General features: G+C 41.0%; 1 protein-coding gene across 4 annotated transcripts in view; it reads right to left on the reverse strand.

The window, feature by feature from the left end:
* Window positions 1-1868: 1868 nt before the first annotated feature.
* Window positions 1869-16540, reverse strand: part of MAPK14 (mitogen-activated protein kinase 14) — an 85223-nt gene continuing 70551 nt past the window's right edge. For 2 of the 4 annotated variants that reach the window (XM_023212634.2, XM_023212636.3), the window contains 3 exons: window positions 11691-11769; window positions 6399-6572; window positions 1869-5633 (listed from right to left, as the gene is read on the reverse strand). In XM_023212634.2, coding sequence (XP_023068402.1) covers window positions 5566-5633; window positions 6399-6572; window positions 11691-11769 — 321 coding nt within the window. In that variant the 3' untranslated portion in view covers window positions 1869-5565. Of the gene's footprint in view, window positions 5634-6398; window positions 6573-11690; window positions 11770-14096; window positions 14177-16540 lie in introns of those variants that run through there. The other 2 variants (XM_023212635.2, XM_023212637.2) reach the window with 2 other exon arrangements.

Consider the following 16540-nt stretch of genomic DNA (forward strand, 5'->3'; position numbering starts at 1 on the left):
CCGGCATTAGTGAGTAGAGGCCAGGGATGCTGCCTAACACCCTACACTGCCCAGAACAGCTTCCACAACAAATACTTATCTGGTCTGAGATGTCAATAGTGCCAAAATTGAAAAACCCTGCTTCAGATTCTTAAAATACACCCTCTACTGAAGAAGAAACCACCAAATCCTCCCAGCTGGGTGGTGAATCCCGCTACAAAGTACTGGTGCAGCTTTGCTTGCCAGAGGCCTAACAGCTGGGTACAATTTCTTTCCAGCAACTGTTCTCCTGCCTTGGAAGGCTCTACCCTGGCAAAACTGAAATTTGAGAATGGTTCTCCAGGTCACAGACTTTAAACACCTTTCTCATTAAGAAACAATAGAAAAAGTTTCTTCTGATCACAAAACAAAACCCTCAGTGTAAAAAAAGGCATACATTACAAAAATAGCATAAAAAGTAAAGGCCATTGGCCAGGCGCGGTGGCTTATGCCTGTAATTCCAGCACTTTGGGAGGCCGAGGCTGGCGGATCACGAAGTCAGGAGATCGAGGTCATCCTGGCTAACACAGTGAAACCCCGTCTCTACTAAAAATACAAAAAATTAGCTGGGCGTGGTGGTGGGCGCCTGTAGTCCCACCTACTTGGGAGGCTGAGACAGGAGAATAGCATGAACCTGGGAGGCAGAGCTTGCAGTGAGCCGAGATCGCGCCACTGCACTCCAGCCTGGGCGATGAGCAAGACTCCATCTCAAAAAAAAAAAAAAAAAAAAAATTAAAGGCCACAATCCCACCATCTAGAGATGGTTGCTAACAGTTCAATGTATATTCATTTCCTAGCCATACATTATCTATCAACAAAAAAGGGTGCCAGGGTACCATAGTTTGCCACTGACTTTTTCTCCTTGCTGGATGGTATTCCACTGCACAGATGGCCATCTTATTCAATCAAGTCCTTATTCATAGATATGTGGGTTACTTCCAGTATTTTGCTGTACAAAGAATGTGACACTGAAAACATTCTACTCTGTGCACCTAAGACTTTTTGTTGAGACAGGGTCTCACTATGTCACCCAGGTTGGAGTGCAGTGGCACAACTATGGCTTACTGCAGCCTTGAACTCCTGGGCTCAAATCCTCCCACCTCAGCCTCCCAAGCAGCTGGGACTAACAATGCACGCGCCACCACACCCAGTAATCAAAACAAAATTTTTGTAGAGTCAAGAGTCCCCAGCTATGTTGCTCAGGCTAAAGGCTTCTGAGAAGTGTATATGCTAAGTTCAAAGGGCATGTACATTATTAAAACATATCTGCATGATAAATAAAAGGGGGTCTTTATTATTTGCATATTCATTAACCAAGTCCTTGCAGCTACCAAATTGTATACAGAAGTGAAAGTCATCCCCATGTGAAAACATTCATTAACGAGCTATTTATAAAAAGTTAGTCTCTCTTTGCTTCCTAAGTACCTGAAGCCAAAGTATTTATCCTGCCCACTGTATTCTGGTCTTCTGTTAGTCTCTATGGTTATATTGTAAGCATATGACAAATGACACAAATAGAATGCAACTTAAAAATTGCAATAATCACAAATCTTGCGAATGGTGGTGGATTTGATGAATAATGCTAGAAAACTGCTCAAACCTTAAGCAAAAGCCCTAAAAAGTGTGGGTGACAGACTCAGACCAGTTAACAATAAAAGGAAAGTTGAGGAGGGGATCACTGATACTTATAAAAAAGAATGTGAATATCAAAATATCAAGAGACTCTGAAAACTGATGAAGCCATCAAATATTTTTGCAAAACTTCCTTCTATGATCATGTTGCAAAAACCAAATAAGATTATTGTAAGATACAAAATCAGTTTCACTTCAAAAACAACTTTTCTTCTTTATTTGTCAGAATTAATATATCTTTAAAATTATGAACATGCTTTTATCATTATGTTCCATTTTCATGATTAAAGTTCCATTCAGGCTTCCCCTACCCCCAGTGTCCACCACATTCTATGACATTTTGGTCCCCATTTTAAGTGGTTTCACTTCAGGGGAGCTTTTCCTGGTGTCAACTCTCCTTGGGCTAAGCAGGCCCTCTTCTCAGAAGCCTAGGAGGAAGGCTGCTCTCATGTCTGGTATGTGAATGCAAAATACTCCCTACAACTGCCTGATTCTTACAGGAGCTAAAGGACCCCATGTAATAACCGGGGCCCTTTTCTCTCACCTCCTTACAAAGTCACTGGGGATGGAAAGGAGACTATGCTTGGTCTGCCTTCTATCACTGCCTTCATTCCCCGCTGCCAGCCAGGGCCTAGACAAAAACCCAGCTCTCAATATCCTCACAGGCTGAGCCCCACTGTCCACCCTGGACACCTGCTGGGTGTCATTCCAAGGACACCAAGAAAGGAAGCAGATCAGCAAAGTCCCTGAGAAATCAGCTCTGAGACCCTGTGGCTCTTTCATCCCGTGATGCAGTTCAGTCATTCTGAAGAGTATTTTCAAGGACCGTAGCCAGCTAAGAAAAGTCATAAAATACATTCGCCTAAAAGCTTACAATGTACATATATATACACAAACCCAACCTTCTCTCTGGCAGTTTTATAATAAAAATATATGGCTTATAGTCTCGAATGTCAAAGATGAAGAAAACTTGAGCTTCACTGTATAGATGAGAAAACTGTAGCCCTGGGACAAGGGTCAGCAGACTTCTCTAAAGGGCCAGATGGTCAATGGTTGACATTTTGGAGGTCCTATAGTTTCTGCTGCAACTATTTGCCTCTGTCACTGTAGCACAAAAGCAGCCACAGACAATACATAAACAGATGAACATGGTTCTATTCTCATAAAACTTTATTTATGGATACTGGAATTTAAGTTTTACATTACTTTTTACCTGCTAAAAAACTACTTCTTCTTTTTGTTTTTCTTTCCCAACCATTTAAAAATGTAAAAGCCATTCTTAGCAGACTACACCAAACGGATGGTGGGCCAGATTTGGCCTTCAGGCCACAATCTGCTGAGCCCTGTTGTTTTGGCCACTCTTACCCTCAAGTGTAGATAAGACAGGCCCCAGTGCTTAATACCTCGTCATTTGCTCCTTGCTTTACCCATCCACAGCAAAGACCTGGATACTCTTCACCAAAAAATGTACAACTAAGGAGCTTTATCAACATTTTCCAAATGTTAGGAGTAATATTAAGATCTGTCAGACAAGTATGCCAGGTCACAGTTTAAAGGATATTGATATAATGCCATATTGTGCATTAAATAAAAACAAGAGGAAAATATAATAAACTTGAGAAACTCACTGAATTTGAAAAATAGGCTTTATTTTAACCAGTGGTATTGTCTGACCTCCTATATGGCATAACTGATTACAGCCAAGTTCATGGATACAAATAAAATAGCAATTTCCCTCATTCTCTCTTTTGTTTTCTGTTCAGAGAAATCAGGAGATGGGAGCATTATGCTCAGAAACCGAAGAGCTCTTTCAAGAGCTCCAGCTTAAGAGTCCAGGCTTCCGGAGCATGCAGCCTCCTAACACGTATGTGGTCACATGTGCAAAGACCTTTATTACAAAATATTCAGAGCAGTATTTCTGTAGGAAATCACACTAGCATTTACAACCAAAACATGGCTGATAAAATTCATCTTGCTGTGGATGGTGAGGATTTGAACTGCAATAAAGGAGATGAGGCCTTTACGTTCACTCTCCTTGAAAGGGGGAGAGTCCCGGCTGAGAGGGAATCAACATCAGTCTGTCTCCTTCCTTCTTGCTCCAGTTGACTCGGGGGTCCACCCGGTCCCTCTGGAGCACATTTATCACTGCACTTACTGAGAAATGGAAACACCTTGGCCCAAATACAAGATTCTGTCACACAGCCAACACTGGAAGTGACTTTATACTTTCTTATTACACAAAAGGCTTAAATATGAGTCCTCATGTAGAACAAAATGCCTGAAATTCAGCAAATTATGAAAACAACTCTTCTCCACCCCTGAGGATATTTTATCTTTATAAAGTTGAAAATACAAAATATTAAAATAATTTGCCCTTTCTCCCCATCAAAAGGAATCACATTCTCAAAGGATTCCTGCAATATACAAAATTCTGAAACAAAATTTATTTCTCCCCAAACCAAGAAGTCAATGATAAGCTGCCAAGAAGACCCTTTTCCATAGAGGAGTGGAAAAGACACCTTGTTACTGTTTTATTTTAAAGTAATCATATTTAGAGAAAGACAGCAGTTTTCTGGCCTTATGGGCTTTACTTTTTTACTTTGATTTTCAGCATTTCTTAGCATTAGTTATTGGGAGTGAAGAGAATAACTTGTTTCTGAAGTTTGGGATATTCCTGGGAAAAGCCCTGATCTTTCCCATGATAACTCCTCAAAAATAGTTGGTTGAAAACAGATGGCATGAATGAAAATGCTATACAACCATCTGTTCCTCTTTTCATGATTTTCACATCAAAAGCACCTGAAGTATCAATTGTGTTCAACACAGAATAGCACTAGGGGCTGAAGAGAGGATGATGTCACTTGCCATAATATCAGCTGAGGTGACATGGGATCTAAACTACCCGAGAAGTCTTCACTGGCAAACCTGCCTGACACCAGGGCCTCCTGAAGAGAGCAGGACAAGCAGCTGTGCATGCTCAAATAGCAAACATGCAAAACACATCCTCACTCTGCTAGAAATAGAGTACACAGGAAGTACATGACATCAAGAACCTGCTTCTGACTACTGGGGCAGATATTCAAGAAACCTCTGCACCAAAGGTGAAGGGTAAGCAGAGAAATGGCAACACCTGGGGGTGAGGGAGAGAGAGAGACGCACATATACGCATGCACTCACATGCACACATGACCGCCTCTGAAGGCTACCTGGTTACTCCGGGCCCACAAGCAGCTGTCCAACAACCCTCTCGACTTGCCCGGCTCAGAACTTCAGCAGCTGCAGTCTTTTAACTATCTACACTTTCTTCTCTCCTTTTAAGGCACAAACATATTTACAGTTTCAAATACACCTGTCAAGATCTGAGAACCATACGAAGCAAGTTAATCACAGGCTAGTGCACAGAAGCCGGTTGGTCCTTTTTGGCTGTACGCATCACGAAGGGACAGCGTCGGGTCTGAAGCAACCAGAAGGTGTGGGCCTTCTCTTGTGCCACTGTGGGATGTTGTTAAGTCTATGCCCCACTGTCAAGGTGGGGGTCACAGGAGAAGCCAAAGTAGCAAAAGCATGACCAGGATTGGGGACAATTCATATTTTTTTACTTTGCATTGAACATATTCCTAAAAAGACAGAAGCTTGCCTGCCTGAGCCGACTCTCAGAAAGAAGAGCAAGGTGGAGACTGCCCCGGAGCATCCACAACCTCATGTAAAGTCACTGTGATCATAGTTTGTTCATATTGTCTTACCGTCCCACAAAGACAGACACACACATGCACACACACTAACACGCACACACACCCCCTTCCATCATGGAGGAAATCTCTGCAACAAGAGGCACTTGAATGATATTTGGAGAGTTCCCGTGAAAAGGCCTTCCCCTCACAGTGAAGTGGGATCGACAGAACAGAAACCAGGTGCTCAGGACTCCATCTCTTCTTGGTCGAGGGGCGGTGGCACAAAGCTGACGACTTCATCATAGGTCAGGCCTAGACATCGGGAAGGAAAAGTAAGACGTGAGAGTTTAGGCTGTTCTCTTTGCTGGCGAGCACTCTGACTTCACTCAAGATCCTTCCTCCCTGTCCAGGTAGTGGTATGATGGGCTACCTCACAGCTTGTATGTAATATCCTAATGGAGCACGTTATCACGCAGAAGTTCAAGGGACATAGAAAAGAACCTTTTTTTTTTCTCATGTTTTTCATTGCTGAGTGCCTCTTAAGCTCTCTACGGAGGTGCTCAAGAATGAAAGAGCACTCTCACAAGCTACGGCAACATATGGTCTTGGCTCTTTGGATTTAACTGGAGTTCTGAACTTGTGTTTTATGGAAAGAATATGGGACTGGACACAGGATACACGGGTTCCATTCCTGGCTATGTCCCTAACTAGTTCTAAGTTAACTGATAAGACATAGATTCTCTTTGCCCCAGTTCTACTAATTGTAAAACTGTAAAAAAATCCTATTCTTTACTTAGCTCAGAGAGATGTTGTAAATGCAATGACTCTGAACACCTCAAATCTCCATGCAAAGCTCCTGTATGTGAGGGGCTGTGCATACAATCAGACCAGACGTAAGTATCTCAAAGGTCCAGAGAGTATCACTGTCTACAACACTTTCCACCAGAGAACATATTCATTCTGCATTACAGACCTCAACTACAAGCTTTAGTAAGTTGGTTATGACCATTCAGTTTTTATTTTTCCCACCGCTTTTGGTTAGTGGTACAAGATGTTAATCCTACCCTTAGGACTTACTTTTCCACTCATCTATAAGGAGGTCCCTGCTTTCAAAGGACTGATCATAAGGATCGGCCACTGGTTCATCATCAGGATCGTGGTACTGAGCAAAGTAGGCATGTGCAAGGGCTTGGGCTGCTGTAATTCTCTTATCTGAGTCCAATACAAGCATCTTCTCCAGCAAGTCGACAGCTATCAGTACCACAGACAGGAAGGAAAATAGTTTTTAACATGTTACAAAAAAGTATGCCTTATTAAGCAAACAGTTTTGACCCTTCATATCCAAACAAAGAATTCTCCTCCAAAAATACCTACTCTAGGATATATTGGCCCTTTTCTCCTTTACGCGTGTGTGTGTATCTGTATTTTGTATGTTTAAAATTTTTTATTTTATTTTTGATTCGGGGGTACATATGCACATTTGTCACATGGGTCTCAGTGATGGGGACTGGGCTTCCAGTGTGCCCAATAACCAAATAGTGAACATTGTACCCAACAGGTTATTTCTCAACCCTCACCCTCCTCCTGTATTTTGTATTTTTAAAGAACATGTTACTAAAGAAGAATTTTTTTAAATGACTAGGATTGTGTTTGAACAGGCTTTTGTGGAATGTCAATGTCAAACTGCTACCAGTTTTTATACAGTCAAACTGTATAAAAACAAAAGTCTACAGCTACAGTAATCTAGAATAGGTAGGCAGGACTGTTTTTTGTGTGTTTGTTGTTGTTGTTGTTTTTTGTCCCCCTTCGCTGTTTATTTACTAACATAAGACAAATAAATATTCATCAAACAGATCTTCAAACAGTGAATAAACTGGGGGTTTTACATGGTGATGGGGGTGAGACATGGTATTAAAATCAAAGGGAATTTTATTTTAAAAAATTTCACTATGAAAAATTTCAAATATACAGAAACAGAAAAGTAAAAACAAGGATAAAGTGAACACTCATATGCCCAGCATACAGATTCAACAATTAACATTTTTGTATGGATTTATATGTTTTTCTGAACTGTTTTAAAATAAAATTATAGACATGATACTTTACCCTCCCCAAATATTTCAACACAAAGACATCTTCCTATATAATCATAATACTGTTATCATCTCTGACAAATAATTTCTAAATATCACCTAAAATCCAGTTCATGTTAAAATTTCTCCAATTATTCCAATGTTATCTTTTAGAACTAGTTTGTTCAAACCAGGATTCAATTAGGGGCCATGCACTGCAACTGACTGGATTTCTTTAGTCTCCCTTAGTCTAGAATAATCTCCTCACTTCTTCTTTTTTTTTTTTTTTTTTTTTTGAGGCGGAGTCTTGCTCTGTCGCCCGGACTGGAGTGCAGTGGCCGGATCTCAGCTCACTGCAAGCTCCGCCTCCCAGGTTTACGCCATTCTCCTGCCTCAGCCTCCCGAGTAGCTGAGACTACAGGCGCCCGCCACCTCGCCCAGCTAGTTTTTGTATTTTTAGTAGAGACGGGGTTTCACCGTGTTAGCCAGGATGGTCTCGATCGCCTGACCTCGTGATCCACCCGTCTCGGCCTCCCAAAGTGCTGGGATTACAGGCTTGAGCCACCGTGCCCGGCCTCTCCTTACTTCTAAGCCCTGTTCTTTCCCGATTTTGATCTGAAGAGACCCTCTGGTTGTCCTGAGAATGACCGTTTCTCAGGATGTGTCTGATTTTGCTTCTTTTGCTGTCATGTGTCTACACCCTGCTTTCCACCATCCCCTGTACTTCCCAAAAACCAGAAGTTAGGTCAAAAATTATGGTAAGAATCAGGTTAAACATTTTCAGCAAAAATACAGGTGATGCCATGCACGTGATAATGCATTAAGGCCATCTGTCCCACTACTAATGAGCTAAAATTGATCACTGGGTTAAGATGTTTTCCCTTTAACCAAAGCAAGTAATCTGTGGGATATTTTGGTACCAAATAAATATCCGTTCCTTTCACTTATGGCTTTTTGCATTCACTGGGTTTCCTTTCCAAAAGCAATTATTTCTTTCATAAGGGGTTACAAAATGGTGATTTGTCTAACTCTATATTTCAAATGAGTATTTTTGTCTTTCAGCATGGCAGCACTTGGGAGGATAAATACTGCCATATAACCAGTTACCACTGTGGTGAAATAGGCTTTTGAGACTTTGCAAATTACTTCTTAAATGTGGAGCGGGTGGGGGTGAATAGTGAAGAGGACAGCTTCCTATGGAGATCGACTGCTGTGTATATTAGAGGCTGTAAAACACCCCTGTCCTACAGCTTGAATTCCAGAGTCATCCACTGGAGAAATATGGGCTTCAGGGGGGTACAGAAACAAAGTGAATATTCATGTGTCAATTCAAGTTCATTAGTTTACACTTTAAAGTACAGTACTAGGTGAATGCCTGGATTATATATACATACATTCTTCTGATGGTCTTCTCTTCTTAGAAAAAGAAACCTTATCAGCTGTTGATTTTATAATTGAACACAGATTATATGACAAGTCTCTATTACCCCTAGGGTAAAACTACCATGTTCTTATAATCAATAAGGTCGGGGTAAGAAAAAGATTCCTCAAAGATATTATTAGCTGGGCATGGTGTTATGCGTCTGTAGTCTCAGCTACTTGGGATAGGGAAGAGGAAAGATCACTTAAATGCAAGAGCTCGAGGTTTTAGTGAACCATGACTGTGCCACTATACTCCAACCTGGGTGACAGAGTGAGATGCTATCTCTTAAAAAAAAAAAAAATATTGACAGATAAATATACACACTAACATCAAGGGGTAATTTAAGTTTTAATTCATGTTTTGGGAATAGCAGTGAAACAAAGTCAGTGGCTGACGAAACAGAGCTGTTAATATTTATATTGCTGGCATGTTCCTGCTCAGTTAATATGCTGGGCATGAGCTTGTGACAGTAACACTGTACTCCATCTGCCCGGCAAGGGGAACCTCATTATATGACATCACTGTTTGGCAATGGGCTGTAAGGCACGTTTAAATGCTGAGAAGTACAGTGCTGAGCACTAGATGGACCAAAGCCTCCTTTCAACTCATTAGCAAAGTGGTATCTAGTTCTTTTGGCGGTTTCAACGTCATGATTTCAAAGAATGGGAAGACCTATCGGGAGCTCTGTGACATAAATAGCTGCTGGAACACAAATATCTCCCCTCTCCCACTAAAAAATGAATTAACAAATCTTTCTGAGTCTGTTAAGAGGGTGTCAGTAAGTACTGCCCTGTCTAAAACTTAGGGCTTAGGGCTGTTCTGGACAAATTCAGAACAGAATGACAGACAAGAAAGAACACAACGGGCCAGGTGCAGTGGCTCCCGCCTGTAATCCCAGCACTTTGGGAGGCCAAGGCGGGCAGATCACGAGGTCAGGAGATTGAGACCATCCTGACTAACACGGTGAAACCTAGTCTCTACTAAAGATACAAAAAATTAGCCAGGCGTGGTGGCATACACTTGCTGTCACAGCTACTCGGGAGGCTGAGGCAGAAGAATCACTTGAACCCAGGAGGCGGAGCTTGTAATGAGCCAAGATCGTGCCACTGCACTGCAGCCTGGGCGACAGAGCTAGACTCTGTCTCAAAAAAAAAAAAGAAAGAACACAACATCTTTTCCCAACATCCTGTAGTACTTAAGGCTCAAAGAGAGCTTCTCACAGACCCTTGAACTAGATAATACAGCTCAAATAAATCATACAAAGTCAATTAGAGCATGCCAGAGCAGATGTAAACCTAAACCAATCTCAGTAGAATCGTACCTACCCCTGATGAGACTGTGGATTCATCCTTGGACAGGAGAGCAACCCAGCTGAGATATGACATACTCTCCATCTCCACAGCTGAGACGAACTCATCCACAACTGCCCAATACTTCAAAGAGCATGAGCATCTCTGCTATTGTAAGAATTATCACAGCAACACTAAAATTCCTCTCCATAACCACTATGGATGAAGTACTTAAAAAGGTAAAATCACCAAGCCTTCACTCCAGCTTCTAAAGAGGTCAGCATGGCTGTCGGCCCTCAAAAAGATAAAACTAAACCTGAAGCATGGCTGCCAAGACCCTTAAGAAGACACATGACCCACACAGATGCAAAGAAATGCAGTGAGATTTTAAAACATACCACACAATACAATCTTAAGAAAAGTGAGAAGGTGGATTATACTCGTTATCATAGCATAGCTCCCTTCCCTATTGTAGGATCTTTCTGTGTCTATCATTAAACAGCACTGTCCACTGCCCTCTTCTAGAGTCAGGGAATGAGGCTCAGGCAAAGCAGCTTTTAGGGACCATCTGAAGCACACATCAGTCCTCCCCTTCAAAGAATATAGTCAGCCAGGCATGGTGGCTCACATCTGAATCCCAGCACTTTTGGAAGTTGAGGTGGGCAGACTGCATGAGCCCAGGAGACAAAGATTAGTAGATGGTGAGACCCTGTCTCTACAAATAATTCTTTAAAAAATTAGCCAGGCATGGGGATGCATGCCTGTAGTCCTAGCTATATGGGAGGCTGAGGCAGGAGGATCATTGGAGCCCAGGAGTTCAAGCTTGCAGTGAGCCATGATTGTGCCACTGTACTCTAGCCTGGGTAACAGACTGAGACCCTGACACTACCAAAAAAAAAATAACAACAATAATAATAATAATAAAGCAATTCCTTTTTTAGCCAAGGCAACACATATCTTCAGCTGCCACCATCACTTCCCTCTGCCAAGGATCTTGAAGGCATATGAAGTCATTTCTTTAACTTTAGGTAGCAAATAAGCTCCACAAAGAGGAGAGGATGGTTACACCTCTGAGGGGCAGAGAAAGAATAAGGGAGGGGAAAAGTTCATGAATGTGGAAAATGACAGGATCTGTAGCAACGGCAGCTACCGATAGAGCAGAGCACCCTGCAGGGAGTTCCTGGGTGGGTCCTCTAAACACCCACCTGCACTTCAGTGGTTTCTGTCCTCCACTTAGGGACACCATGAATCCACAGCAGTTGTGAACAAGCTATAGCTTTCTTCTGTATCTGCTTCTTCCTGCCTCTCCAATCTTTTCTCTCAACATTCCTGTTACTTTCTCTCCTTTCTCCACTGTACCTGCCCATTCCCCCGACCCCAAGGTCTGTGATCATTTAAACATATAAGCATCTTATATAATTAAAAAAAAAATCTGACAACACAAATAGATAAAAGCCATATTTATCACCTTCCAAGATTCAACTAATGGTACTTTATTTGGTCAAAAGGAGAAATTCTTCTTCAAATCCCCAATTTATATCATAACCAATTCAATATCCATGAGGTGAGGATATGGTCAACTTACCCAGGGGATTGGCACCAATAAATACATTCGCAAAGTTCATCTTCGGCATCTGAGTCAAAGACTGAATATAGTTTCTTGCCTGAAAAAACAAGGGTTTTCAGAATTACTTTGTTCAATAATGTTACTTCTCTCAAAGAAAGAATCTTGGTCCTGCTAAGGAACGAGTGTTAACTGACAAAGTCCACTAACTCCAATGTTTATAACTGTCTTTGATAAAACTTCTCCCTTACTGCCATCCTAACTTCCTAGTTACGATCATCACCTTCTTTATTCCTGCTATCTCTCACAGTTGCATTTCAAGTGAACGAGAATACTCATCAACCAAGTTCTCTTTCATCAGCTTTCTGATCACAGGATGAGAAGTTTAAAAACTGAGGCCGAGATATGTAAGAAGTAGCCCTTTCTGAGACAGCCTTCTCAAACAGCTAAAATTGGTAGAAGGGTTGGTATTCCCAAAGTAAGTCTTGGACCAGCAGTCTTTTGATAGTGCTGACTTCAGTAGGTGCTCTTAGCACATCAAAGGACATCAATATTAAACCTTGCTAACAAAGTAACACTGGTAACAAAAAAGTTAATATAAACTTAATATAATAGTCCTACCTCACAGGTTTGGAGTGAAGATTAGAGATAACAAACCTAGTACTTTCTTAACACAGTACTTGGTTCCAAGTGAGAGTTCAAGAAACATTATCTGCTATCCCACTATCACCTTCAGAGAAAAGCAAAGTCTGCTATCTTAACCACCTTTTAAAAATTTGTTTTAATACAATCCAACAGTAAAGGTATGTATGTATATTTATGTTTACACACACACACACACACACACACACAAGGTTATAAAAAGTTCTGGTTGCCCAGGCACGGTGACTCACGCCTGTAATCCCAGCACTTTGGGAGGCCAAGAGGGCAGATCACTTGAGCCCAGGACTTTGAGACCAGCCTGGGTAACATGGTGAAAACTTGTCTCCAAAAATACAAAAAATTAGCCAGGCACAGTGATGCATGTCTGTGGTCCCAGCTACTTGGGAGGCTGAGGTAAGAGGATCACTTGAGCAGGGAGATGGAGCCCAGGAAGCTTGAGCCCAGGAGGTGGAAGTTCCAGTGAGCTAAGATTGTGCCACTGCACTCCAGCTGGGGTGACAGAGTGAGATCCTGTCTTAAAACAAAATAAAAACAAATAAACAAAAAATCTGGTTGCTTGGGCAAGTTCACCTTATTTATTAAAAAATTTTTTTAGAGACACAGTCTCTGTTCTGTTGCCTAGGCTGGAGGTCACTGGCATAATCACAGCTCACGATAGCCTCGAACTTCTGACTCAAGCAACCCTCCTGCCTCAGCTTCCCAAGGAGCTGAGACTGCAGGCGTGTGCTATCATGCCCTAATTTTTAAATTTTTTTGTAGACCTGCAGTATTGCTGTGTTGCCCAGGATGGTCTCAAACTCCTGGGCTCAACTGATCCTACCATCTCAGCTTCCAAAGTGCTGAGAATTGCAGGTACACACCACCACACCCAGCCTTCACCTTCTTAATGATTGCATGTGGAGTCAGGAGGAAAGGTCTGCTTTGAAAAGCAATTGAGAATCTTTCTGATTTGAAAAGAAAGTTTTAGGAATTGAATATATAAATGGCTGTAATCCCTTTCTACTTGAACATGTAAATAAAAAGATGAAGGGAAAACAGGTAAGAGACAATTATCTCATTCAGAGAACAGTCATCCCTTTAATAAAGATAAATCAACAGATGACCTGAATATAGCCGAAGTAGAAACAAAGTTGCTGGGAGGGGCCCTCTGTGATGCCAACCCGGTTCCCCAAAATATTAAGGGTATCTTAGAAAGAAAGAAGTGCCCCAATCACCTCTGATAATAAAACAAGAGTTAGACTAAGTAGTTAAGAATAAAGAAGGTACCTAACTGTACCAAAGTGTTTGTATTTATTCTATATTATTTGTGTATTTTCTTTTAAACATAGTATGTATTAGTACTGGACATTTCAGTTTTGTTTTGTTTTTAAATAAAGAATTCTCTTTTGGTCATTAAAAAAGTGGATGAATTGGAAAGCATGCTAATGGACTTCAGTTAACTACCCTTCTGATAAAGGTCATGATAGTAGCACACCCTAGCTACAGGCATAGCACCTAGAAAGAAACCACCTCACAGCACTAAATTCACAAAACCAAATACAAAAATAACAATTTTCCATTTACAAGCTTACTAATTATATCCCCAATCTCACAAGACTGGATGACATTTTATCCCAAAAGTCAACATCTTGCAATAGCACATAGGCAGGCCTCAAGGCACATGCAAGCATCCAGTGATGTTAAAAACTGTTGGTTATACAGTGGCAATAAAATGAGAACGTGGCTTCTCAGTGCGACATCCCTGTACAGTCTCTTTGTTCTCACCTCATGGCTTGGCATCCTGTTAATGAGATAAGCGGGGGGTGTTCCCGTCAGACGCATAATCTGCTGAAGCTGGTTAATATCTTAGATGCCTAGTCAAGGGCATTGTTAAATATACAGTGCAAAAAATAATTTTCAACTCAAGTTTTTAAAAAGGTCAAAAAGCCACCCCTAAACAAACAAAAAAACCTACCCCCCATTCACCCTACCCGAGGACCCAAGGCTGCATGTTAAAGCTTCTGTGAATGACATGAGTCACTTCTGTGAATGACATGAGTCGCTTCTGTGAATGACATGAGTAACTAGGCATGTAGTCAGTGACTGGCCATGCAGATAAGAAAAATTACTTTTCTTTGGTTTTAGCATCATCTTTACTGTTAAATATTTTAGGTTCCCTGGAAACAGACTGCCCCTTGATCCAGGATGCCAGCCAGAGAAATGTTTTCAAGTACTGACGGCCAAAACCTGTTTGTGGGAGAAATATAGATGATTCTAAAATTTTTGACTCAAACTTTGAACAAAATAAAATATCCAACATATCCATTCAAGGAAGAGACTAAACTTTTGCAGCACAGGTTCTCCAAGGCACCATCCCTCCGAATTAAGACACACGTGGGCATCTGGGTTAATAAGCAATGCCACATTTCAAAGACATTAGTTAGTGGTACATTTAAAATACTTGCCACAAACATAAAATGGTAAATGAAGAAAGAGGAGACAGGGAGAAGGTTAGAGGCTAATGGCAAAGGAAAACAGAAGTCACAGGCTGCTGACAGTGTTAAAGCATGCCATATGATTTCCTCCACAAGTCTCTTCAACAAGCGAACAGACTAACCTCACTTAACAAACAGGTGGAGGGAAGTCTGCAAAATACTCTGCAAGTATCTGACAAGGGCAGAACTATGAGATTTTCTATATGTATAGGCACACATGTAAGCTGTACTACAACTTCTCTCTTTTAACTATTCCATCAATGTTAATACAACTCGCCCTCTTCTAAAATGTAAGAACTGTTTATCATGTTCCTACTAAGAGCAGAAGTGAGATTTTAAAAATCTTCAATGTAATTCAGTAAACCCCTTTTCTAGTCCTTTTCTTGTTAACTACTAATTCCCTCATTCAGGTGAAGCATCATCTTCAATAAGCACCATGGCCAAGCAATTTTACCTCTTTGTGGCTTTCCCAAATAATTTTTCTACTTTAGCTCGTCCTCTGAACTGAACTCCCTAGTGGTCAGATGACTTAGCAGTAATCTGTTTAAGGCTGGCCACCGGGAGAGAGCTCGAGCCATGTGCTCCACGTTGCCTTTCACGCTCCCTAAGCCCAAAGATAGGCCAGTAAATTCCAAAAGAGGTATTAATTACACTTTGATTTGTGGTCCTTTTAAGAAACGTACCAGATCCACACCAGATGATGGAATTCTTTATTTTGTTAGGAGTTTAGGAAACAGAATTTAGAGTTACCTTTAACAAATCACGTAACAAATGACACTTTTCATGCCAAGGGAAGTAACAAAAAGGGGCCACAAAGTAAACCAGCAATAGCAATATACCAGTTGGGTCTTAAAATGTAAAAATCCTCCACTTCTCCTTCCTTCCTGTGAACAATACCTGGCCTGCGCATTCTGTCTTTGTCTCCTTTAGTCAAAGAGGTTATTGTTTTATATCCCCTTTCTATCAAGAGGTTAGAAAGATTCTATTTCTGGAGGAAAATATGAATGAGTCAGGTCTTTGCTTTTTTTATCTAATTTAATTAATTAGTTTTTTTTAAAGACAAGGTCTTGCTCTGTCACCCAGGCTGGAGTGCAGTGCACGATCACCACTTCCTGCAGCCTCAAACTCCTGGCCTCAAGTGACCCTCCTGCCTCAGTCTCCCAAAGTGCTTTGAGGACAAATGTGAGCCACTGTGCCCAGTCTGCCTTTGCTTTCTTAATATGATTTTCTTGTTCTTTCACTGATTATTACAAATACTGGGACATTAACCAAATGAATTCTCTTTCCTTGGCCTCCATAACAACCCATTTATACCTTTTCCTATGGCTCATCCTAATAGGTTCTCAATCCATTACTGCATTCTCTTACTCAGCATTCAATTTCTTCATAATTATTGGCATCGCTACTTCACTACTTTTCAGGAGAATGAAAATAGCTGTTGGCTTTCTATTTTCTGCATTCCTTCACTAATGTCTTTTTTCTTTAATTTTTAAAATTTTTAAAATCTCTGAACAATTTTACCCACCTGGCCTTATTTTTCCATTATGTTACCATAAGATAAACAGGTACTTGGGCCGTGTCGTGAACATGAAATTAATCTTGTCTACCCCTTAGGATGTTTAAACTACTTTTATCCACTTGCCCCAATTATGTAGGAAAAAACAAACAAAAAAAACTTTCTTATTCTTACACTCAATATAATATTATATGAGTTAAGTTCTGTATTCTGGTACT

This window comes from Piliocolobus tephrosceles, chromosome 5, assembly GCF_002776525.5.
Source record: "Piliocolobus tephrosceles isolate RC106 chromosome 5, ASM277652v3, whole genome shotgun sequence".
Classification (NCBI taxonomy): Eukaryota; Metazoa; Chordata; class Mammalia; order Primates; family Cercopithecidae; genus Piliocolobus; species Piliocolobus tephrosceles.